General features: G+C 37.8%; 1 protein-coding gene across 3 annotated transcripts in view; it reads right to left on the bottom strand.

Annotated features, from left to right (window-relative positions):
* LOC117001958 (ubiquitin-conjugating enzyme E2 E2) overlaps positions 1–25,035 on the bottom strand; it is a 204,003-nt gene that overhangs the window by 4,271 nt on the left and 174,697 nt on the right. For all 3 annotated transcript variants that reach the window (XM_033070722.1, XM_033070730.1, XM_033070714.1), the window contains exon 5: positions 19,304–19,451. In XM_033070722.1, the coding sequence (XP_032926613.1) occupies positions 19,304–19,451 (148 nt within the window). The remainder of the gene's footprint in view (positions 1–19,303; positions 19,452–25,035) is intronic.

Genomic DNA, 25,035 nt, shown 5'->3' with positions numbered 1-25,035 from the left:
CAATGGTCTCCATTTACCCCCCTAAGCTATGTAGCACATGGCTGAGAACCACCTGGTGCTCAGCTGGGCTGCATTGTTTAAGGGTTATTGTGAAATATCCATTAGTAAGGCCAAATATGTATTTATAAAACAACCCCTGCATAAACTATCTAATTAAGAGAGGAAAACTGGATCTCAAAATTCATAGCAACATTTTTCTTTTGTTCCATTTCTCACTTCCTGATTTTCCATTTGTATATATCTGTGGTTTTACTCTTGATGCTAGAAATTTGTTTCTGTAACTAGTAAACTGCTCTAGTTTTTACTATTTTTTTTTCTTAAAGAAGTAACGTGATTCATCAATGAATCAGGGTTAATTTCAGAATTTGACTCTAAACAGGACTGTGTCAAAATGACAACAATTACCAGGCAATAGGAGTATAAATCTATGCCAGGAATGTGTTACTGAAACAATCTAGTGAAAGAAATTAAAACAAACCCACAATAAATTAATTAAAAATATATCTATGCAACCGCCAGGAGAAATGTACAGTAATTTCACGATTATGAGCTGCACTGAATATAAGCCGCACTTCCGGGTGCCAGCAACTTTTCATTCTTTGTCCATACATAAGCCGCACCTGATTATAAGCTGCACGTTACCATACAGAATGTGATAAAAGGGATCTATTCTATCACCATCTGTTGAGGGTGGGGGCAGTGATCCTTATCTCCGCAGGAGATATTCTGCTGATGGCCCATCCATTGAAACCAGGCAGGGCATTGTTCTTTATCTTTTCACAACCCATCCTTCCTCCAGCGAGTCATTTTCTCCTAATGGCCCATTGAGTCCCACTGTGGGACTGATAAAATTACTGCATCCCATTGGGAGTTACTCCAGCCAGGGGGAAGAGCCCAACATTTCTTACCAAGATAAAAACAGAGGTTTTGGGACACTAAGGGAGCCCCTTTCTCCACTGGACTCCAGAGGAAAACTGGATTTCTCCACATCACCACTGGACCTCTGGAGGGAAACTGCACCTTCTACAGGAGCACTGCTCCAACTGAATCACATCTGTCACTGCCAGAGGACTGCAGCCACCATTTAATGGGACTGCTACCAACACCCTGCCTGACGGGGTGTCAGACTGTACTCTGACTGTGTCAGGGTTTGGAGTTTGTTTCTTTGTAGTACTGTATTTCTATTTTAATTTCCCTAGAAAAGAACTGTTATTCCTAATTCCCATATCTTTGCCTGAAAGCCCCTTGATTTCAAAATTATAATAATTCAGAGAGAGGGTGTTTACATTCTCCATTTCAAAGAGAAGCTCCTGCCTTTCTCAGCAGACACCTGTCCTCCAAACTAAAACAGCAACTTTTTGTTCTTTGTCCATATATAAGCCGCACCTGATTATAAGCTGCACTTTGGGTTCGGACCAAAATTTTAGTCAAAATGGTGTGGCTTATAATCGTGAAATTACTATTGGATCAGTAGATGTGTGGTGGGTGGCTTGAGAGGTAGGATGGCACCCTCTGTGCACAGCTCCTTCCCTGTCCTGTGGGCAGGAATGGACTCTGAACTTCTGAAAACCCATTCTAGGATGCCTCCATAACCTTTAATTTGCATAAAGGAGCTTTTTTATCCTGTACTCTGATTAACTCCATGCAAAATATTAACACACCAGGAATTACAGGATCAAATTTCACGTCAGACAGTGCATGAGTAACAAAAATATATCAAAAAAACCACCATATTATACAGGCAAGGACAGAAACTATAGTTCAGCAACGTATTTTACAAGGAAAATGTCAATCTGAAGAACTGGACTATGAAAAAAATCTTCTGGATGATTTACAGGAAGGCTGCAGCCGCTAAAACCCTCCTCACCTCATCATATGTAATCCTCATGTTATATCAGAATTCATGGAATTGCTCTGTATTTGTGTGGTTTTGAAAGCTGGGTGAGCTGGAGCTTGTCCCTAGCTTAAAAAGGTTGGATGCACTGCTCTGCAATACCTTGTCATCTTCTTTTGCAGCCACTTAATATGACTGTATAAGGAAGAACATTTGTGTCTCACGTCTATTGTAAGGCTAATCAAATTTACAGTTCAATTCCAGGGAGTTAATGCTATTGGGGATTTGGATGAGCTGAGGTTTGGTCATTACCAAATTTCAGCTGTGTTTAATGCTAGTTAAACTGCTTTATCATTCAGAAGACAGACTATAATTCTTCTTTAAAAACCACTTTCCGCCCAAATAAATGAAAATATATCGCTACACTGTATTTTTCTCGGCTTGTATTTTTACAGCTATTTCTATGTCAGCAAATAGCAATTTCAGAACAGAATTCATCTCCTGGGCTTTGCAATGCTCTTTTAAAAATACAACAAACATACTCTAGTGAAATAAAAAACAGAGATGGTGTGTTTAACAGCTTGATTTCAATGTGCCTTCCCCATCAACCACACAATATGCAATGAAATTCCAATCGGTAATGCCAACATGGTAAAAGAGATACACATTTAGACTTAAAACGTGCATTACGGTTGTTTGTATGCATTTATATATTTTTCATGAGCATTTATAAAGTAGAATTTTATTTCCATTGCAGTATTTTGCAGTTTTAATAGAGAACAGCTGATGGAGCCAGTTATTACACCACCACAAGTGGGTTCTCAGAAAGATTTCTGGAGTACCTTAAAACCTAAAAAAACCACAGCCCTATAAAAATCTCACAGCTTCTTCAGCCAAATATTTAGAATGTACTTTTTTTTCTTGGTCGAGGTTTAGATTCATCTCTGTATCAGGTTGTAAAGAGTTGGGCTCCAGCCGAAGAGCAGAGTTAAAGTGGAAGAATTTCCAAAGGTTAGATGTAATTTGAAAGGTCTTATTCCTTTTCCTGGACTAAACAACTCCGTGCTCATATAGCTGTGAGAGCACCCCACTGAGAGGCTCTACAGAACTACCTATATTGAAACAGCAGTCAGCAAAATTAAATGTTTCCTCTTCTTTGGACAGGATGTGTGACATGAAACAAATAATTAATTTTCTAGTCATTTTAACTTCAGTTGCACATTTAGAAGAGATTTTGGTTTAGGGAATACTACTTTTTTGTTTGTTTCTCTTAGTACAGCCTCCCTTACAAGATATTATGCTGTATTTGCTTTTCAATTAAAAAAATGTGGAGTGCTCAAGCATTTTTTTAAGGAAAAGTCAATGTGCTCTGTATGTCATCTACAGCATACCTGCATTGGAGTCATCTTTATACAGCAGTACAGGCAGGATTGGCTGCCCCAACACCAAACCTCCCCAGAATAAAAATTCATATTTTTAGTAACTACATTTTGTTTGGTGCTTTCACTGCAAATAGCAGTGCAGGACAGAATATATTCCCATATTGGCTTGCAGCAAAAGCCAAGGTTTCTGAATCCAATTTTTGTTGGTTTTAATATTGTACCAACCTTTAAGATCCAAAAGGCAAACTAAAAAAACCCAAACAACTTAGGACCAGGGCAAGAGTAGAAACTAACACTCCACCGAAACACCAGTTTTCTTAAAAACAAATGCTGACAGTTTGATTCATACCAAAACCACCCTTAATTTTAAAACTATTTAATACATTGTTATACTTTCTTATGTTGTTTTCAGTGGTATCTGGGTTAGTGTTTGAAGAAGACCAGTCAGTGAAAACTGCAAAGGCAGTGTGAGACATGCTATACTAAATATGTCAGAGAACAATTTAGGACTCCAAGAGGAAGGGATTAAGAGAAGATGAATTGTTTGTGAGTAATTTTATTTATTGTGTCACTTTGCCTCGGGAAGTTTTCATAGTTAGCCACATATCACCTGTTTCAAACTCAGTGAACTCCTAGAAGACCATGTCAGGGATGCTGTGAGTCTTGATGTAGGAAATGCGGTATGTGAAATGCATCATAGCATCCTTCAGCGATCTTAGAGCAGCAGCGTTGCTCTCTTTTGCTATCATTAATAACAATGCACAGACTAAGTAATTCTTTGGAGGCAGAGACAGGTGAAGTGGCACACAGAATTACTCCACTAACCTTTCACCTTTGGAAAGAGTGCTCAAACCCAGGGCACAAGTGAGGAGGAGCGCGGCAGCACTAATCCCTGTTTGTGCGGCAATAAAACGAGCTCGCGGTCGGGAGCCTGATCAACACACGCGCACCAACGGGAACAACAGCATGAGTCAAGGCAGAACAAAGGGTGGGAGCAGCCCTCTGAATGGCTTTACACAGCCCACAAGCTGAACTACAATTTATTCCCGACTTTCACAAAATCACAATTTCAACTATCCGCACAGAATGTATTTAACCATCTGCGGGGCTCTTTAAAAGCGGTACAGAAGAATGATAAAGTGATCAATAAACTCTGTATTAAAAAAAGAGAACAAATAAAATTAGTTGTTTCAGTAAAGAAAAATGGTTGTCACTTGAGGAGAAAGGAGCAAATTCCAGAAAGATCAAATGACTACTAGGAAAAAAGTCAGTGAAGCTAATATCAGTTTTAGAAGTTACAGTTCACAGTAGAAACCATACGATATGACATATAATGAAGCCTGCTTCTCATTTCAGGAACTAGTTTTACAGATTTGTCTGGTCACTTCTCAACATTCAGTAGAAACATTCTAATACATACAGAAAGTCAAGTGGTCTTACAGTGGTGCTTAGCTTCCCTTCTGAGAAGCTGGACTAAGCTTTTCCATCATCCAGGCAAGGTATCTGGATACTTTCATAAATGTGGCTGTACAGATGCACGTCACAAAAAAGACTGCTATCCATGACTTGATTTGACTCTAAACTTTGAGCTGTGTAGAACTGCCAGAAATACAATTGACTCTTAAGTTTGCAATGATTGCAGTTACACAAATATTAAGGCGTATGTGCCTTGATTACAATGTCCAAACCTTTTTCTGTAGAAAAAAAATCTTACCTAGATTCAAAAATAAAAGAGTTCTGCAAATCTAGTTTAGGAAACTTCCATTTACTAAAACATCCATTTTGTAAGCATGGAGGGAGAAATTCATTCCTCTCTCTAGACTTACGTTTGATTGCTGTCAGGCTACCTACCACAGACCTGTGTGAAATATGAGGCTGCCTAAGAAAAAGATGTTTCAGAAATAAGGAGTATTATCTGGCCCAATTTTATTAACGCAGCTTTTAAAGGAAAGCGTTGGCAGTGATTCATCTCTGTATCTTGCCAAGGGAAATCATTCTTGTTTAAAGAGAAAGATTTTTTTTCAATATTCAGTTTTTAGCAGGATTTCTATAAACTTTACTGGCTGACTGGGAGTTAGCTGAGGTAATCATGGATCAGTGAGGCACAGTGTACTGATCTTGAAGAGTTGTCTTTAATTAAGGAAGAACATGCACCTATTAGAAGTGCCAGTATGCTGGAACAATTAAAATTCTGAAATAACACACTTCACTTTGATGCTTGGATGCGTCTCAATATTAAAAGCACAGATACATTAGCAATGTGTCTGTTCATAATAACGAACTCAATTGAGAAGCAGTCGCTGCTATTAGAAAAAGAATTAATAAAAAGGTGTTAGTAACTGTAGAACTTAATTTGAAAGACATTACATGGCATGTGGTTTGATAAAATTTGAAGAAGTTACAGCAATATGCATTTACCTTGTGGAAGATGGCTGTGAGTGGATAATAAGAAAATCACAGCCCTTGGATCTCAACATGTTGTCAAGCAACCAAAACGCTAAGACCCATAATTAAACTGGCTTTTATCCACAGGGTCATTACTGTATTTTCGGTAAAGCACCGTGGATGCAATTTTTTTTCTTGTGTCTGAAGATTCAGTAAGGGAAGGATAGCTATTCTGTAGGAATGCTCTGTGTGTTTGGCGTTTCTTCCATCTGAAGATAATGGAACCAGTTTTCCTCTGGATTTGTCTCTCCTTATTTCCCACTAATCACCTCCTCCAGGCAAAGGATTGACCTACGCTCTTACACATCCTGAGCAAACAGTTTAACCCCTAAGCAACTGTGGGTAAAGCTATTCTTTGTAACCATGCTCTGTGAGGAGTTAGACATCCCACATCACATGCACCAAAGGGAGCTTGCTCTGCAAGAAAACCAGGAGGTCCTACGGGATCCACCTACCATGTGGATTCCCAGAGGACAGGGAGGGGAAGAGGTGTTACTGCATGGTCTGGTCTTTTAGACACTGAGAAGCATTTAGACACTGAGAGAAAAAGGAGTCCTAAAGCCACCCTCACTCTTAGAAGAGTGTTTGAATGTGAGCAACTTAAACACACCCATTTTAGGTCAGATGCAGGAGTCATCTGAATCTTGCTCTTGAATCTATCCCTTTATACCTTTATTACAATTCATCCTTAGAAAACAGAAAAACCTACATATGCTATGAATGCTGCTTATTTTGGTTTAATCTGATTTTCCCCTTCTCGTCCTATTAAATCTCATTATTAATTTGTCAAATTTAAATCCAATCCTCATTACTAATTTGTCAAATTTAAATCCCAAACTGCTATTAAGAATCTCATAAAAATGTCAAAAGAATACAAGAGGCCTTTATTTACAAAAGGCGGGGTGACTGAAGAATTTTATCCCTTCTGAAGGTCTACTAAATAAAACTCTTTCATAGTCCAGGGCCTGAAATCCCTTGGCAAGCTGAATATCCATTGGAACAGGAATAGGAACTTAGGCATGCCTTGCATGAACACACCTCTTACTGTTACCCAGGAACACAAAAAACAGTCAGGCCACTCCATTCCCTATCTATACAGTCAGGTGAGGGTGAAAATAAACCCATTTTAGCAACCAACTGGACTCTCCACTTCTAGATTAACTTCAGAACATGCATATAATTATGCCTAATTATGAACAGGTTCTAGTAGGACTAGAAGGAAAAAACAGATCAAACAAAATAAGTAGCACTCATCATGTAGTCAAGTTTTACTCCTGGATTAGTTGCAATGAAGATACATGGCAATGGTAAAAAAATATTGAATTTGTGATATTTTACAGCAATAATTTCTTATTTAGTAACAGTTAAAATAACTTTATTTGGAAACCTTATCTTTCCTGCCTGAGGGGTCACATTGACTCTACTGGCATGCCTGACTAAATGCTAATCACTTTGCAAAATGATTTCAGGCACTGGCATGAAGAGTCCTAAGATTGAGCTGTAGGAAAAAAGCTATACAAGGTAGAGATGAAAAAGACACGGAAGGTCATTAAGGAATTCCTTTTGCTACTATAATATTATGTCTTACAGTAAGTTCTACTTTCATGGCGCTTTATACAGCCACTTTATCTAATCAATATTATAAAAACCCAAGCAATGAGGATTTCAGCCCCTGAGAATTTTCTGAAATCTAATTCATCTTAGAGTTGTAAATGCTCCACTCCATAGAAGGGCCTTTTTCTAAGCCTTGTAGAGATGGAAAATTCTAAAAACAATTTACTAATCAAAGCTCTATTTCTGCATCCCACATGAATATGAAATCTTACAGCACAGCCCATCCTTAAATTTGGGACAATTGCACCATATATTTTGGTATTTAAGTAGCTGTCTACAACTCCATCTAATGCACCTGAACTTAATTTGCTGTGAAAATAGGGATTCTGAAACACACACTGCATATAATTTGTTTTATTTGTTGCTTTTGATAGATCTGCAAAACTGTAAAAAACAAACAACCGTTTCCTCCCCCCCTGCTGAATAATGTAGAAAATTAGCCATGCAAAATACGAGAGACAAGTCTTGCAGTGGTGTAAATCATCTCTGAAGGTAAATCTGAATGACTCAGGAATACTAATTTCTGAAGCCTTATGCAAGAAAGTGAGAGACTAAATGATTTAATAGCTAACATATCCAGGATTATAAATTTTGCTTTTCAGGACTGACTCTACATTCTTACTGGGAATCTGTTAGCCAAATGTAGTAGGCTTCCCTTCAGGAGCCTAAAGAATGTGGAGCAGTGTGATTTCTATGGTGAAACAAAAAGAATTGTATTTTAGGAACAGGAAGAATCAGCCTTAAAAATAGTTGTGCTAATTAGGGTCCTGAGGGTGGTTCTTAGGCAGTTAGAAACATATGGCAAGAAATTTAAAAATCTGTCCTTGCCTTCCTGTTAAAAAAGGTACACAAGGAAAAAGAAAATCAACAAACACACAAAACAAACCCCCACTTAGAAAAATGGAACAAAGTCTAAATGAAAAATCTGGAGTATGAAAGCTCAGCAGGACTGATGCCAGTTTACTCCATCTGAGATTTAAGCTATTTTTACTGATGGGGAAAAGTGAATATTAGATTAAATTATTGTGAAATTAGAATGTGATGTCTAAATGTGTTGATTTTCTGGTTTTATGCATGCCTCCCTTAAATATATACAGTTATATTAGTGAGAAAAATATATTCAATTGAATGGGTTAAGCCTGCAAGTGATGTATCTACTTCATACAAAAAAAAAAAAAAAAAAAAAGATTACAATGTGATTAAAGATATGTCTGTATTGGCAGACAAAACCTGCATGAAACAAAGAAAATACATTTAATGACTGCAAAATAGTCACGTGCATTTTGAAAGGCAGGTTACGTTTTACATTCAAATTAAGCTAGAAATCTATATTTTATAAATGAGAAATAACTAAGAGCTTTATTAAAATACTTCACATTGTTAAACATTTAACATTGAGGACTTATTTTGGTCTTGGTTCGCACAAAGATTTATTATGTGTATGCACTCAATTACCTGTCTTCTCTCTGAGGTAATGGACATAGGAAACCTCCACTGATAGTATTTTAAATTACACATGTTTATTGGAAAGAAAATGAATTGTAACCTTTTGTATTTGTAGCATCCATCACTCGTGCATTTTCTCAAGTACTTTCAATTCTATGATGGTTGAAGCCTAAGCTTAAAGAAACTCTGCACAGAAACTTCCTAAGCAGAAATCAACAAACTTTTAAAAGCCAGGTACGCATATTTATCATATAGCTTTTATAAGTTTCATGTAAAAAAAACAAACCCAAAAGTCAGGTGTATATTTTTCCAGACTTTACTTCCATTTTGTGATAAGACTGTACTTTATATATTCTAGAAACCCTTTCTGAGGAATAATAACAATGAGGAACAGTTAAGTGTTGTGGTAAGACTCTTTTTTCTTATGAGTGCCAGTTACATCCCTTTACATTATTTCTTGTCACAGATGTACAAAGCCTCTTTAATGATTTGGATTTTAGTCAATCTCTGATTTAATCAGATGCCATTTAATAAACTGATGGTTGGGTATTATTATGTCTGAAGTTCAATTTTTATCACATCTCCTTAAGTAAAAACAAATTAGGAGCAGAAACATTATTGAAAAGGACAAGAAATCATTAACAGCATGGTCAAACCTTTTCCATTTAAGGAATGGTTGAAATCCAAGGCGATTTCTTTGCGCAGGAACAAAAACCACAAAACAAGATGTGACAGGTAATTCGGTAAAGAAGATTTAAAAAAAGAAAAAAAATGGTCTTGTTTAACTTTTCCATGGCAAGAAAGGAACACAAAAAAAACCCCTACAACATTTAGCAAAAGTTAAAAGGAAGGAGATGCTTCATACACCAAATTGTTAAGTGCACACAAAAAGTATAATGTAGGAATACTAGAGAGTGATTTAGGAAACTGAGAAAAGAATTAGAAAATTTGGTAGCCATGCACCACCTGAGCTATCATTTCAAAGCTGTACTGCTCATGCTTCAGCACATAATCTGATTGCTAGCTGTGGCTAGGAGGGAATTTCCTCTCCTGTATATTTCTGTGTGAGTAAAGTGCTTTGAGGGCTTTGTACACTTTTCTCTGAACCACTGAGGGATGAGCAGTTGAGGCAATGTACCTGAGTCAATGAGCAGCACTGGTCTTCTGCTAGAGAGTGACTGTACTCCTTCTAGTCATTATGCCTTGCAGAGCTCCAGATACATCAGAAAAAAAAAAAAAAAAAGAACAGGGTATGTGCGTGTGTGACTAGCATCTGGAGCTATAGCTAATGACTGCATCATGCCTTGGATACCACAAAATCCAGATTTTATTTTTAAAAAGTAATCTCTACCATTCGCTTTCTAAATTACATAAACCCACCAATTTTCTTATGTAAATATTTCCAGACACTTTTCAGAAAAAAAAAAATTAAACAGACTGTAGCCTTCTGAAACCTTAATGGGGGGTTTAAAACTAAGTATTTCTAAACAATCTTACTTCTATAGTTGTGTTAATCTTTTTAATGAAGTCTTGTGAGCTTTGAATAGCCTAAATCTAAACACACTAAAAGCCTCTTTGCTCACAAATAATGGTCTTCTACCCATAAGGTGTTGTCAAAGTGCAACTGAAAAGAGCAATGATTTAGGCCAACATCAATAGTAATCCTGATCCAAGCCTCCTCCCCCTGCACACATAATTAGGAGATATTCCAAGACATATTTTCCTGAGAACTATTAAAGAGATGACAGTTCACAAATGTTTTTCCTGCTGTTTTAATAATCCCCACAGTCATGAGTTCATGTTGAGGGGACTTAGTCAACTGATAAGAACAAATCTTGTAACAGTTTCATCAGCTTTTCATGGCAAAGGAAATGACTTCTATTTCAATGTGTATCTATATGCAATTTTCATAATGTGCTGCTGCATTTCTTGTATTTACATCTGTTTAATTTAATGTTTATAGATCACGTCCACAGAGTTTAAGACATATAGGTGTATGTTTCTGCAAATATTTAAAGACCAGATGTATAGCAAGTCTCTTCCTGGCAGTGCTGAGAGGTTCCTAGTGAGACTTCAGATGTTTAAATCCCATGGGAAGTACTGAAAACCCTGCCAGCTGTCAGCCAGCAGCTTTAGGTGCCTAAATGCCTTTAACATATTGGTACTCTATGTTCAGCTCAGAATATGAGAAACTGTAAGTGGTTCAAACTACAGAAATTAGTACTGTATACACACTACAGCACAACTATTACAGCACAGCATCTTTTAAAAGGAATGGAAAGAGAAAACACTGATGAAGTACCAAAAATTTGTAAATATCAACTCTAGATTCTATGATATGATCAGTGCAAATATGCAAATTTACCTATGTAGTAGGTTCTGCAGAACAGGGAGGGGAACTTAAGAGTATTTATAGATACACAAGTACTTTCTTGCAAAAAGAACTTTGTCGCAACTGATGGGATCACTTTGCTCATGTTTTTCCCAAGACAACCCCACCTCTGACAAAGTCATTTTGCACTCACGGAGAGCAGAACAAACCCCATTAGTTTTATGCTGCATTTTCCTTTCATGCTCCCTTAGGATAAGTTATTAGGATGGCCTTTATGCTGAACACCCATTTGCTCTGCTCCCAGCCCAGCAGCACCAAGGCACAAGAGCAACCACACACTGCACTCCAGTCTTTGCTGAGCCAGAGCCTCCTGAGTGAGCTCATTTCGTTCAGAGACAACTCACGTCAGAGATGCAAAAAGGAACAGAAAGGTTATGTTGCAACTCAGAACAAAACAAAAAACATTACTCCCTGAACTGATTCCTGGCTGCTTTAACTTTCATTTACTCCGTGTTACTTGTTGCCATGATTGAGTGACATGGCACAGAGTATTTTCCTGCTTCAGATACAAAGAAAGCATTTTCCATTGTGCTGAAACAGCCCACAAACCTGCCCACTTCCTGACACAGTACAGTATACAAACTCTGAAGAAAAGGGAAAAAACAGCTCCAAGCTAAACAATATAAATAATCTGAGACAACAGAGCAATTTCATTGTTTACACGACCCTCTGCTGCTTACAAAAAGGATACATGGGAAAATGAGATTGTTTTGTTGTATGTCTGATAGTACTGCATTGTGACATTGCACCTGGTAGCCTGTGGGTGCCAGGAAAGAATCAAAATAGCAGGGCTTAGCCAGTCTCATAAAATTGGACAAATTAATATTGTTTTACCAACTTAAAAGCATTTAGGTAATTTTCCAGAATATTCCTCACATTTGACAAATCTACTCAAATATGGATTATTAAAGAATGAGTATTTATCACTTTAATGAGTATTTATAACGAGTGCTTATACTTTTCCTGTCTTCTATACGTCTTGACAAAAATGTTCAAAAAGGAAGCAAAATTTCACTTGAAACCACAACAGCATGTACTTGGGCACAATAAAGCCTAGGAGTCCCTTTTGATAAACTGAACAAAGCTGATAAGATGTAAAATGAGAAAGAAAAAAAAATGAGATTGGATTCTGAAGCAGTTTCTGATAGTAGCAAAACGTGCAGATTATGATTTTAAGGAAAAAAAGTACAAGAACGAGGAAAATGAGAAGTGGCTCATCCCTTGAACTTGCTGTCATCCAGAGTTTCTAAATTCACTTCACAACGGGGGGTGAGGGGAAAAGAAGGAATGATAATTGGGAAGTCTAAAAAATTTCAGAAGAAACACCTGATGTGAACTGGCACTGACAGAGAGCAGCCTCTGCTATGGGGAAGCACCAGATGAGGAGGAACATGGTACATGATTCCTGCTAAATTGAGATATATGGAATAACGGAGAGAAACAAAGATACATCCAGGCTGCTGAGCGGTGAGGAGCACGAACATGTTCTTCATTACCTAGGGCTGGGTAGCTATTTTAAAGTTTGAACATGGAAGCCAAATAGCAGAGCTGTGACCACAAGTCAGCCAAATTCCCACTCAGAGCCAAATGTTCCAGCATGGAACAGATTTTATTATTACAGCTATGTTACATTTTCCTATATTAAGCTGCCTTGGATTTATTTTAAACTTTTTTTTTTTGGACAGGCTAGTGTTTTCAAGTACCACAGTAATTCTGAAAATAGATCTTTTTTATTGATACAGTGGACATCTATTAGTGTATTAAAATGCATGCTGGTATGGCTGGGGTTTTGCTGGCTGAAGAAGCAGAACTGTGTAACTTGATGCATTGACACACACTTGGTTTTTAAGTGGCTGTGGCAATTCTGGCTCTTGTTGCCAGAGATGATCAGCCCAAAGCAGTGTCAGGAGCATGGAGTGTGTCAGTGGGCATCAAAGTCTGGCAGCCTCAGTCCAACTCCTGGAGGGAGATGCATTTTCCTGAGAGGGTTTAGGTGAACCCACTCCTCTTTGTCTTCTCTGCAGAAGACAATTCCATGGGTACTGTATTGTATATTGGGTATTCCAGGTATTCCTGTCAATACCTTATGCATATTTGTAGAGGTGGTGGAATTGCTATGAACAAACATTTGGATGAAGCTTAGGTTTCCCAAATACCAATACAAATTCAAAATGTGCAGGTGCTCAAAACTTTCCAGACAGCAGATCTATCCATGTTGCACTTGGAGTTATGAGCCCTGGCTGGAGCAATTCCAACAGCTGGCTTTGGGATGGATGGCTGCTGAAGGCAAATCTGCCTTGGGACAGGGCAGTGGCACTGCAGCAGGACACTAACCTCCCTTCAAAAATGTATACTGCTGTCTGAAAGGGAAAACGGCTGAGAAATCACTAATTCAGTTCCCTCCCTTGCATGTTGTCTGACTTAGATCTCCCCACCTACTCGTGTTTTGCAGAGGTTCTGGAAACAGCAGCAATTCCAGCAGCTTTGTAGCAGGGCAAATACCGTTCAGGCTTTTAGGGCTTTTAAGATTATGTTGAAAAGTCACTCTCCAAAGTGCTGTTTTAGATCCCATTGAGGATCAAAGATATGCATTAAATTACACTATTGAATCCTTTTCTGCAAAAGATGACAGAACTGGGATTTTATACCCTCAGCAACAAGAGTACAGAACCTTGCACACCCTTAGGAAAATGATAAGGGAAAAAAAAAGGAAAAAGGAAAAAGAAAAAAAAAAAAAGAAAAAGAATAATGTAATAACTGAATCCCATTTCTAAATTTTCTTAAATACCAGTACCTTCCTGAAGGTGTATGTTAGGGTGTTAATATCTTTTGTCAGAAAGTTTTGTCAGACCTAAATCATGCCAAACCATGTGGATAACTTGCAATACAACAGAAAAAGAACAATATCCAAAATTGCCTGTTATACCAAGTCTGTGATAAAAACAAGAAGTTTCTTGGGAAGATAAAGGCAAAATGTAAGGATGACTCATATGAATAAAGCTTAAAAGCATGTCTTGTGTCCCTTAGTGAGATACGTAAAGATCCCCATAACCTTTGGATCTTTGACTTTGCTTATCTGTGCTTAGATAAATGTAAGCCATTAAAATGCACAGCCACATTACTTCATGTGGGTTAACAAAGTATGAAACCCTCTAGTAAATTCATGATTCATGGCAGTACTTGTAAAAAACAGCACATCCACTTCTAACCACGGTATAATATATCTGAAAGCCACAATGTATTCTGCAGAGTTTTTAAACATAAATAGTCTACTTTTCAGATGTGCTGTGCAACTGCAACTGCTATAAAAATTGATGGGTCTCACATTGAAGTAATGTAGTGCTACTTGTCCAAAGTAATGCAGTGCTACTCATTTACTCTTATAAATACATTTATTGTGAGGACATGGATGCTTCAGCCTCAAACTAGGTTCACAGCAAACTTTACATGTAACACTAAACAAACTGCCTCACACTTTCTCGTGCATTTAAAAGGCAACCAGACCAGCATCTTCACACTGATAATATACTACTGAAGTATCTGAGAGTGGAGCAAGCAACTTGACTCTGCTGACCCCACTGAAGTGGGTACTGCAGGCAGTTTTTTGAGCATATCCTCTGCCAGAGGTTAATGCCCTTTCCAGCAAAACCTTTTCCTTTCTTTTTCTCTTCCCTTTTCTTATTTTCCTTTTTTTTCTCTTTCTTTTTCCTCTTTTCCTTTCTCCACCATTTCACTCAATTGGGTTAGAAAGCAGACAAACAGTGAAAATGACAGTGCTAAGACAGAAATAACCTTCAGTGGGGCTGCCAAGTGAGACAGGCACATCCAACAGGGAGCAGCAAATATTTCCACTCAGATGATGATGATGATGAGCAGGCTGGTCTGTCTAGCTGTGCCTCATGCCCCTATGAACTCCAAGAGTCAGGTGCACTCAGGAAGGATGAGCGCAGTGAGGATGAGCAGGGGAACTGAAAGCCTCTCTTACAGAACGAGGCTTACAGACACAGGTGTGGTAGTGTGCAGAAAATAAAGACAACAAGGGAAGAGGAGGCTTCTTCACTAGTACACCAGGAGAGAAAAACAGAGAAATCGTCACTTAAGGTATAGGACACGACTTGCTTAAAAACAATTGGGTATAAAATTCCTGTGAGTCAGTTCAGTTTGGGAATCAGGTAGAAGTTTCCAAAGAGCAAAGCAAGTGAGGTTCTGTAGAGCCCTTCAGCAGTTACTTTGGCTGCAGCTGCCATCCAAGTGTTCAGCTTGATGTTTTTTGGGAAAGCAATATTGTGGTTGTTCACATCTCACATCTCAGCCTGCCACTCCCATCCTCTGTGTGTACCCCCGGCACATCCCCATCGCAGGAGCTCGCAGAGGAGCATGGCTGCCACGCAGCAAAGGGGGCCAGGAGCAGCAGCAAAGCTTTGGTTCCAGAATGTCATCTGAGGAACAAGACACCACTGACTGTGGCACTTGCACAAGGGAAAAATGAACCACAGGATGACACCAGAAACAAAGAGGTGAGGGAGAGGTAGCCTCTGTTCTGATGTTCTAATCGAGGCTTAGCTGTGTGTTATTAGGCAGACAGAATTCCCTGTTAAGACTGTTCAGACACTGGGGATAATCAGGCCAGCCAAGTTCAGATTTTTGAATGTGAAGAAGGAGGCCATGCAAAGAAAAGTGTGGCAGTGTTACAGTTTATTTTCACTGAAGTATTTGCCAATGATATTTTTTCTGGGGCTCAAGAACCTTTATCAGGGCCAGGTTGGCAACGATCAACTGAGAAAAATAAACGTTCTAACCCCGATCATCATCATCAGCTTTGTAACTATAAAAAATAATTAATTTGCTTAGCACTTCAAACTCAGTAAAACACAAAATCTCAGGGGCCATCTGCACTTGAAAGCTCTTTGGATTAAGGTAATGTGGGAATTTACACTTCCCAGGCTCTGCTTGAACACTGAAAGTATAGTTGACTTTTAGTCCAAGAAAGACAGGTTTTTGTAACTTAATACATTTTCAAAGTGGATAGAGTTCATACACTTACACAGAGTTACTCTGCAATAATTTACTGCCCACACAGGCCAGCCCTAGCTGCTAAGACTGGAATCAAGTATTTTCATCATTCAAGCATAGAACCTATAAACATTCATTCACTCACTCACTCAGTTTAGTGCAGGTGAATGCATCTATCAGGTTTCGTGGGGTTGCTCATGCACATGCCAAAGTATTTACAGGACTGGAGCCCCGATTTTCCTGATGGACTGATTTCCCTGATAGAAAGGGACGTGTGCTGTGGCCTTGACTACCACCTTAAAATAAAATACTAATGCACTTCTGTATCCCACCACCTCTCCCATCCCTCTGACACATTTGGCACTCTGGCACTCCCAGATAATGCACACGTGCTCAGTCACACACAAACCCTATGACACCCCTTCCCCCATGGAAAAGTCAGCCAGCTGTTACAAAATTCAGACCTTTCATTAACACAGTTTACTGGCTGCTACTGCCAAGCAAAACAGAGACAATTAATAATAATCAGGACTGAAGGGTCTGAGACAGCTTATGAGTAAAGGATTGCATTAGTTGTTTAAAAAGGACAAACTTGCTCCTGCCTGGAGTGATAGGGAACAAAGGGCGGTGATGTATAACCAGGGAGGAAAGGGACTCTCTCCGTGGCTTTTGTAGATTACTGTGTGACTGGCAGGAGAGGCAGGAGCAAATACCTCTTTTCATTTGCTCAGCCTGCTGGAGAAGAATAGCAGCGCTTGCCAATGAAGCTGCAGCTGTGCTTCAGCGCCGTTTAATCACCGTGTATGACTGAGGGTTAATTAGCTGCCATTCTCACTCCTATTTGTTGCTCTAATGAAGATTTGCATAAGTGTAAGAGTAGGGGGTAACTGATACTCGATTCTTCGCTTCAGAGGCCAGGCTGGAAGACACGCCCATCCTGCGTGTTTATGTTTGTGGGAGATTCAATGTTGCCTTTCCATTTGACCTGATCTGCTTCTGGCTGATGAATGGTGAAAAAAGAGTTCAAAGTTGCTTATCAAATCGAGACCCCTGATGTGTTTCTGCCTTTAGAAAGGGGCAGACTAGTTACATGCAGAGAGGATTGACAGATTGGAAAATTACTCCCAGTTGACAGAGAGGAAAAAATATATATGCATGTTTCGGCACCTACTTAAGTATATATATATGTGATACAATTCAATGATATTTGTATCAGTGACACATCTTGCTATCCATCCATCCATCCATCCATCCATCCATCCATCCATCCATCCATCCATCCATCCATCCAATGGCAAGTAGCCAATAATTTTTAATGATAAAATATCACAAAAAATAATGGGACAGGCAGTACAACTGCAACGTATTAGGCAATATGATAAAAAGTAAGGAGTTGTATATATCTGCAAGCCTTCTGTTGTACATCACTAACATTGAAAGTTCACTTTTAAATAAAAAGAATATCTAATAGGAAACAGGCAATTTCCAAGGAAGGTGAAAATGACTCAGCACTTCAAAAATACCTGCCATCAGTGCCTTGTGAGACAAATTCAGAAATTGTGTTAGTTCTTTAAAAAAGGAAAATTTTACCATGAAGTAGTGACAAAATCCAAAACTACTTCATAATTAAAGAGAAGATTTGAAAATGAAACACCATAAAATGGTTTTGTTTACTATGTTCAGGACAATGCTTATGGCTGCTAACTGAAGAGGCTAAATTTACCATTTTTTGGTATGTTAATTTGTTGTACATGGTAATACAGTAATAATATGGTATGGACAACTTTTTTCAGTATTCCTCTTACACATTTGATATGCTAAAACTGTTGTTCGACAGCATCTGTAAGGATTTAAGATTGAGAAGAGAGAAGTAGTGAATTTCTAAATTTCAGATCACTGCTGGAAACTGTCCAGCTTTCAGGATGACTGTATCCCTCCAAAGAGAGCTGACTACAATACAGTAAGTATTTACTGCCTGTTTCTCAATCCCCATACAGCTTTGCAGTGTCTCTAACTCTTTACCTGGTCTCTAAGACATGCAAGCAAATATTAATTTGGTTTTTGTACACTTCTGTCATCTATTTGCCTGACTACCTACAGACACTTCTGCAAATTTTTGGCTGAACACTAACAGAAATCAATCTTTCAGAGACATTAGCAGAGAGCATTCAATCCACCTGAAATAAATGTGCCTAAAATGGTAACACTCTTATCATTCCACCTCTTAGCTGAAAGGAACACAACAGATTTCAATGTCCTGTACAGCAACAAACCCACATGAAAATAAAAGCAGTCAATCACATTTTTGCCTGCTCTCACCTTATTTTGAGTTTTGAAATATTTCAGTATTCTATTACAGCTTTTGATTCAGCCCCTGATTATGCCAGAATCTCACATTCTGCCCTTTTTTAAGCAGTTTTTAGCCCTTTGAGCAAACTAAAAATAATATTGAAATGTATAATAAAAAGCAAACCAGCAACAACCCTCATGACATATAAACTGATCACATATTTTTTTCTTCAATAATTCTTTATTAATTTCTACATGTTATGGTTTTCCAAGACTACAGTCAGAATTATGCATTGGTAAATAGGGTGAGAGAAAGTGGAAATTACAGATCTAGTGGTCAGTGGCATAAAACAAATCTAAAGGAGCTAGGGGAGAGGTTAAGTGCTATGCTAGTTAATAAGAATGACAGCTTGCTTTGAATACTCATGCTGACTGTCCAAGATATTGAATAAACCTAATTTAAACTAATTTTCATTATTTGTAGAGTCTGAGTTAGGCATCTATCATTGTCAGTGCTATTACTATTCTTTTCAGAGACCACATTATCAGCATATTTAAATGAAAGCTTTCCTTTTCAATATTTATTAACTCATTAATATTTCTCGGTGGTAATATCCTGGTTGTAATATCCAAATTAGTGCATACTAAGGTATTTTCTACTGATCAAACTTTCTGAATTAAAAAAAATTTATTCTCCAGTACTAAAACTGCACTTGAGCTTCTGAAATTCTGCTTTCTTTTTTTACTATTTATATGAATGGCATTTAAAATTTAATTTTTTGTGTTTTTTCAGTAGGTACCAGTAAACCAGAGCACTGACCAGATGTTAGCGAGCTGACCAAATGTGAGCGATGAATGAACAAGGATATGAAAATTAATTCATCTTACCTGGGTTGCAGTCTGTGAGGAGGGAGCAGATGGAGAGGAGAACTTTAGAAATGGTTAACGCTGGACTCCAGTTGTCCTTTAAAATGTCCAGGCAGATGACGCCTTGGCTGTTAATGTTACAGTGGTAGATCCTTGTCCGGAATGTGACCTGGAAAAGGACACAGTGTCTCAATACAACAGTGTTCAAGCCAGTAATCACACAATCATTAAGCAACGAAAAATCATAGGAACAAACATTCTGCTTTCCTGGCTGGAATGACAGTACTCTGCTACTGCTGGTTAAAGACTGGGCAAGACAAAATAAAGCAAATAAACTCTGCTTCTTGCATCTGTGGCCAGCAGTGAAACCGGCTTGTGCATGCTGAGAATGGGATACATTTCCCGAGCTTCCCCCTGCCTTGGTCTTATCCATCTCATTATTTTGTATACGACCAAGAAAAAGCTATTCCAGTCTCTGATCTGGACCATGTTCATAACTCAGGTCCACAGCTCTTTGACACTTTGAAGGAAGTCAGAACAAGACAGATTCTTCTACTGTCTTCATCTGTTCATCATTTGACACAATAGATTAAGCTGTAAAAAAAATGCAGAGGCATCAAAGCACTGACTCCCGAAAAAAACTGAAGTGAAATATTTTTGAGAAATGCTGCTCAAATAAAATGCTTTTATTTCCAAATGTTAGGTTACATTTTTATCATTAGAATTGTTTACAAACACCTTTTGGGGTTTCGTAGTACTTTATTTTGATGATTTCTGTATCTATTTTATATGGTCTTTCAGGTGATCCTATAGGTAACAAACCAAGGAGATTATTTTAGCCCAGAAAAATCTCATCCTTCTTCAGGAAAGCAAAGAACACTACTGAACAAGTTAAACAGCTTTCAAATGCTTCTATATCTAAAGATATTGCTAATTTATAGGATAATTTGACAGTTTGCCACTCCATACCCTACACATTTGTAGGTTCTTTCATTTTTTCCCTTCCCTTGTGGTTTTGCTCATTGTTTTCCAGACTAAGTGCTTCACTTCTGGGGCTTCTATGAGAATTTAAAATATTTCTGGCACAATGATCTCAATTAATCCAAATGCTATAGCCAGATGATCTATTTTCTCCCCCTCCATAGAAGCCCAAGCACATTCAGCATTTGGAGGGAAGGAAGTCTTCTGTGAGATCAAAAAAGTTATTTATTTAAATAATTATAATTTGGTGATAAAATTAGATGCCTGTCTACAAAGGAAAGCTATTTTGAACAAGGAAGGTTACCAATGCACAAAAGCCATAAACCACTTTACACAAACTGCATGTCAAAAGTGCCTAGAAAGGGAGATGGTGTGGAGGACTTTCTGTGAATTGTAGATGCTCATTAATTCCCCAGGTAGATTAACTCCAGGAACTCTTATACTCCAGTTAGAGGTGAATCAGTGACTGCTTCCTAGCAGGATGTCCCAGGACTCAGGCAAACACCTGCTTAATTTTAAGTATTGTATGGTAACTTTTCAGTTGAAATAAAGCTTATGCTTAAGTGTTTCACCTCAACAAAGGTGCTTCCCTATATTTCCACCATGAAAAATTTGAGGACTTCATTCATTGGCATCTGAGTAGTAAGATATGTATGGTGTCACTGAATATGGGAGAAACACTGAATCCATTGCACAGATTAAATTATACCCTCTAAAATATTTATAGACAGGTCAGTCTGAGCTGGCAACCTGCTGCAGAGAAGGTCATCAATTTGAGCATGTATTTTAAGTGTAACTGCTTTGCTGGCAGCAGAGAGGACAGACACTGCCACAGGTTCCCCTGCCTCAGCTTCCTCTGAAGCACTGGGAATTCAGCAGGATTCAGAGCCACTGAGATGAAGGGAGGCCATTCATGTATTTCATAAACTATTCAACACTCCATTGCCATCTCAGGCTACCTGGTGGATAAATGTATGTGGGACTACACCTGTTTGCTTTTTTAGAAAATGCTTAGACCTGAAATATAACATGAGTACATATTAAACCTGTGACATTGAGAAAGGCAAGATAAGGATTGCTGCTTACCACTGACAATGCTTCCAGCTCGCTAAATACGCCAGCAGACTTTAAATTGCCTGCCTAAGACAGAGGCATTTTAAATATTTAAATTATCAACATATCAGTCATTTTATAATGGCAACATATTATATTTTATTAATTAATTTTAATATTGAAAAATCAATTCAATTAATTAATGAAAAGGATCACAGTGTTTAGAATTGCAAAAGAAGCTGTATTAATGACAGCCTTAATACGCTGGAAACTGTGGCCTGAAGGTGGCAGTTCTTACCCCAAGGCAGCAGAATACAAATGGGATGACACATTGTTTTCCTCATCCATGTATTGCCTCAAATTGTTGATAGTGTGGGAAATGCTGACATGTAACTTTCTGGATATTGTGCTTACCATACCTACAGTACAAGGTTATGCAGGGTCCTCCTTTTATATGTGTAGAAAGAAACCATGTGTTAATACCTCTCCAGGGAAAATGCATTTTCTTTATTACAGTCATATTTTTACCTTTGATGTCACTTAAATGTTTCCTTTAAATGCTGGACACTAATTCCATTTATCCCCCAATGAAAACACCTAAACAATCCCATGCAGGGGCTCAAAGGAGTGTGTGGGTGTGCAGGCAAAGTCACCTTCAGACAATTAAATGGTAGAGGAGCAATTTATGGGTTTTCTTGAACAATAAGTGTTCTCTATGGATTTATTCTCTTTCATTCTTGAATGTAAATAGCATATCTAATTTTTGTTGAATAACAGTATAGGTCAGGAAAATGCAAATTATGGGAAATAGGGAAAAATGGGATTACATTCTGAAAGCTGTGAGTACTACAAACAAACTTCCAAAAGGTAGTGATAAGGAATTTATATTCAATCAGTTTTGGAAGTAAACAATAAGAAACTCATCTGCTATCTCCTGCTGAATGCCAAACATGCAAAGCTATGGCTGGCTGTTCACTGAGTAAGTTTTAGGACTGCAAAAAGACTGTTAATAAAACCTGGGAAGAGGAAACTAAGATGGATTTCAGTTGAGTGATTGGAGGAAACTTGTTGAAAGCAAGATAAGTAATTTCTGGATCTCAAGAGTGATTTTGAACACCACTTTTCCAGCATGATGTAGTCTTAAAATAACTTACTACCTCTCTTTTGCATGGAGGTCTAAACACAACAGTCTCTATGGTACCTAGTACATCATCTCACACACTTTCAGACTCCACTGAATTCAGCTGCAATCTTCTTCAAAAACGTATCAGGAGGAAGAAATGATTTCCCAGTTTTACAAATTACATGCAAGGGGTTACAGTGTGCCCTCAGGGTTTGCTTTCATCAGCCTGTTTGGGTTCAAACCCTCGCCTCCTGCTTCTTAGTCACTGGAGCCTGGTGACCATGTAGGGAGAGAGGAAAGATTCCCAGAGCCAACAGGAGAATAAACAAAAACAACCTCCTTTTGCTCCGCTAACACTGGAAGTAGAGCTGAGATCCCAGGGCTCTCATTCCCACGATTTTGAAAAGTTCCTTTTAAGATCTTTCATTTCTTACAAGGACGGAATCCTGCATGCCTGCCTGAGATGAAATTTCTGTCTTCCTCAAATATTCCCCAGGAGTTTTGCTTTAATAAAACTGCAGCGGCACTACCTGAAGTGGAAGAAGTTGTACTGCATACAGAAAAGGTTTTATATATATATATATATATATATATATATATATATATATATATATATATATATATATATATATATATATATATATATATATATATGAAATATGATGCTATTTATGATGATGTTCATAGAGCCTAGGAGAGAGTAAGTTGTTCCCATATCAGTTTGTCAGACTTTATGAGCAATACATTTTTCTGGTCAGATAGAGAAAACAAAAACAAGATTGGGGCTATGCTCTTTGGTCATATGAGAAAAATACTCTAAAACAATCTAAATGAAAAATGTATATAGCTCTGAATGACACAACGTTCATGCAATAACCTTTATATTAATTAGCACCCTCCAGTTTCTTGCAGAGTTCACTTCATTTATCTATGAGCACTGAGGCTGCCTTTTTAAGACAGGGTGGACAATTTATTAGTTATTAGTTTATTAGTTCACATTTGTAGCTTGCACATGAACAATAGTTGAGATACTTAATGATTTATTACAAAAAGTGCATAAAAATGGCTCTCCATATGATGCTCACTATATAAGAATACATTTTAAGTTTACACCAATAAATGAACTTCATCCAGTTCTCAAAACACTTGATTACATCTAATTTTACTTGAAAAAAAAAGATATAATTTATTTTATTGACGGAAAATATATGGTGCCTGTATTAGCAGGAAATAATAAACTGCAATTACATTTGCTTGACCTACAGAGAAGTCTGATATGCAAACTGTGCTGTGCTTCTTTGCAAAATGCATCATTCAACACATCAGTAGCCAAAACTGGTAACAATTTAAATGGATATAATAGCATCCACATGAGTTAACCTTTAATATTACTGAATCAGTATGCAGTGTGAGTAATTATTCATTATACTCATCATAATTATGAAACTGAGTAACTACTCACAGTGTCTCATTGAACAGTGTTGTAGAGGAAAAAAATTGAATAAACACAGCAGCCCTAAGCATCTATATTATATAAATGCACTCATTTTGCACACAGATTTAACAGCAGGAAAAGTAAAAAGGGACCTTGATAACCTTTAATGTATCCGAGAGGGCAAATAAAAAAAAAAACCTAAGCAGTAAAAAGTTTTCTGAACACAAAGAAAGAGAAGGAGAGGACAAGGGAAATGAATAATTGTTTGGGTTAGAGATGTTCAGAATAGAAACAAGGTGGTAATAGGCCAAGCATCAAAAGCTTTCTCTGACAAAGTCACTATGAGTTTTCACAAAATCATTTTCATATAATCAGCATAATCTTTCTTACAGTTAGTAGTTCCATAAAAAAGTTCTTTCATAGAGAATGAGGTTGTTTTAAGGATTTACTGGCCATTTAACTTTTATGAAATAAAACCTCCCTTTTTTAAAAGCATGCAGGCTGTACTAGCCTATGTCTACACCTCTCTCAGCTCACCAGAGAGCTCCTGCATGGTGCTCTAGGCACGAGACTTTATTCCTAGACTTTATTCAAAGAAACAGGGGTCTCTTCTTCCTCACCTAATTCCAACTGCCTTTGGGTATTTAGGTACTCCATACATGCGAAGTCCTAGGCAGACTGACTTTAGAACTAGTAGCACTGATCAGTTCACGTGCTCTCATTTTATAGTAATGATGTGCATAAAATTCCTTCTCTCACATCTGTGTGTATTTATCTGTGTGTGTGTAAAAAAGGGCAAAAAACGACATTGACATATTATGTATCTTTAGATCACATGGATTTTATGCAGCACTAAAACATGCTTGATACAGCAGAATTATGAGCTTCTGAAATTTCCAACAGACAAGTTGTCTTCTGAAAATATATTTGACAAGCAGTATGAAAACCAATGCTGTGAGACCGAAGATATTCCCCATAAGATGCCTCTACAGCCCTCTTAAAGAGTTTTAAGTACTGGGTAGTTACAGCAAATTGGAAGAAAGGATAAACCACCGAAGTCTTGGTGAAGGAAAACAGGAGTTTAGTTAGATAGAGCTGTTTGCATCAAGATTAAATAAATCAATAGAAAATACTGATATAAATTGGTGTATTATAAACAGA

Source organism: Catharus ustulatus, chromosome 1 (genome assembly GCF_009819885.2).
Source record: "Catharus ustulatus isolate bCatUst1 chromosome 1, bCatUst1.pri.v2, whole genome shotgun sequence".
In the NCBI taxonomy this organism is placed as follows: domain Eukaryota; kingdom Metazoa; phylum Chordata; class Aves; order Passeriformes; family Turdidae; genus Catharus; species Catharus ustulatus.
This window is presented reverse-complemented; position numbering and strand designations above follow the sequence as displayed.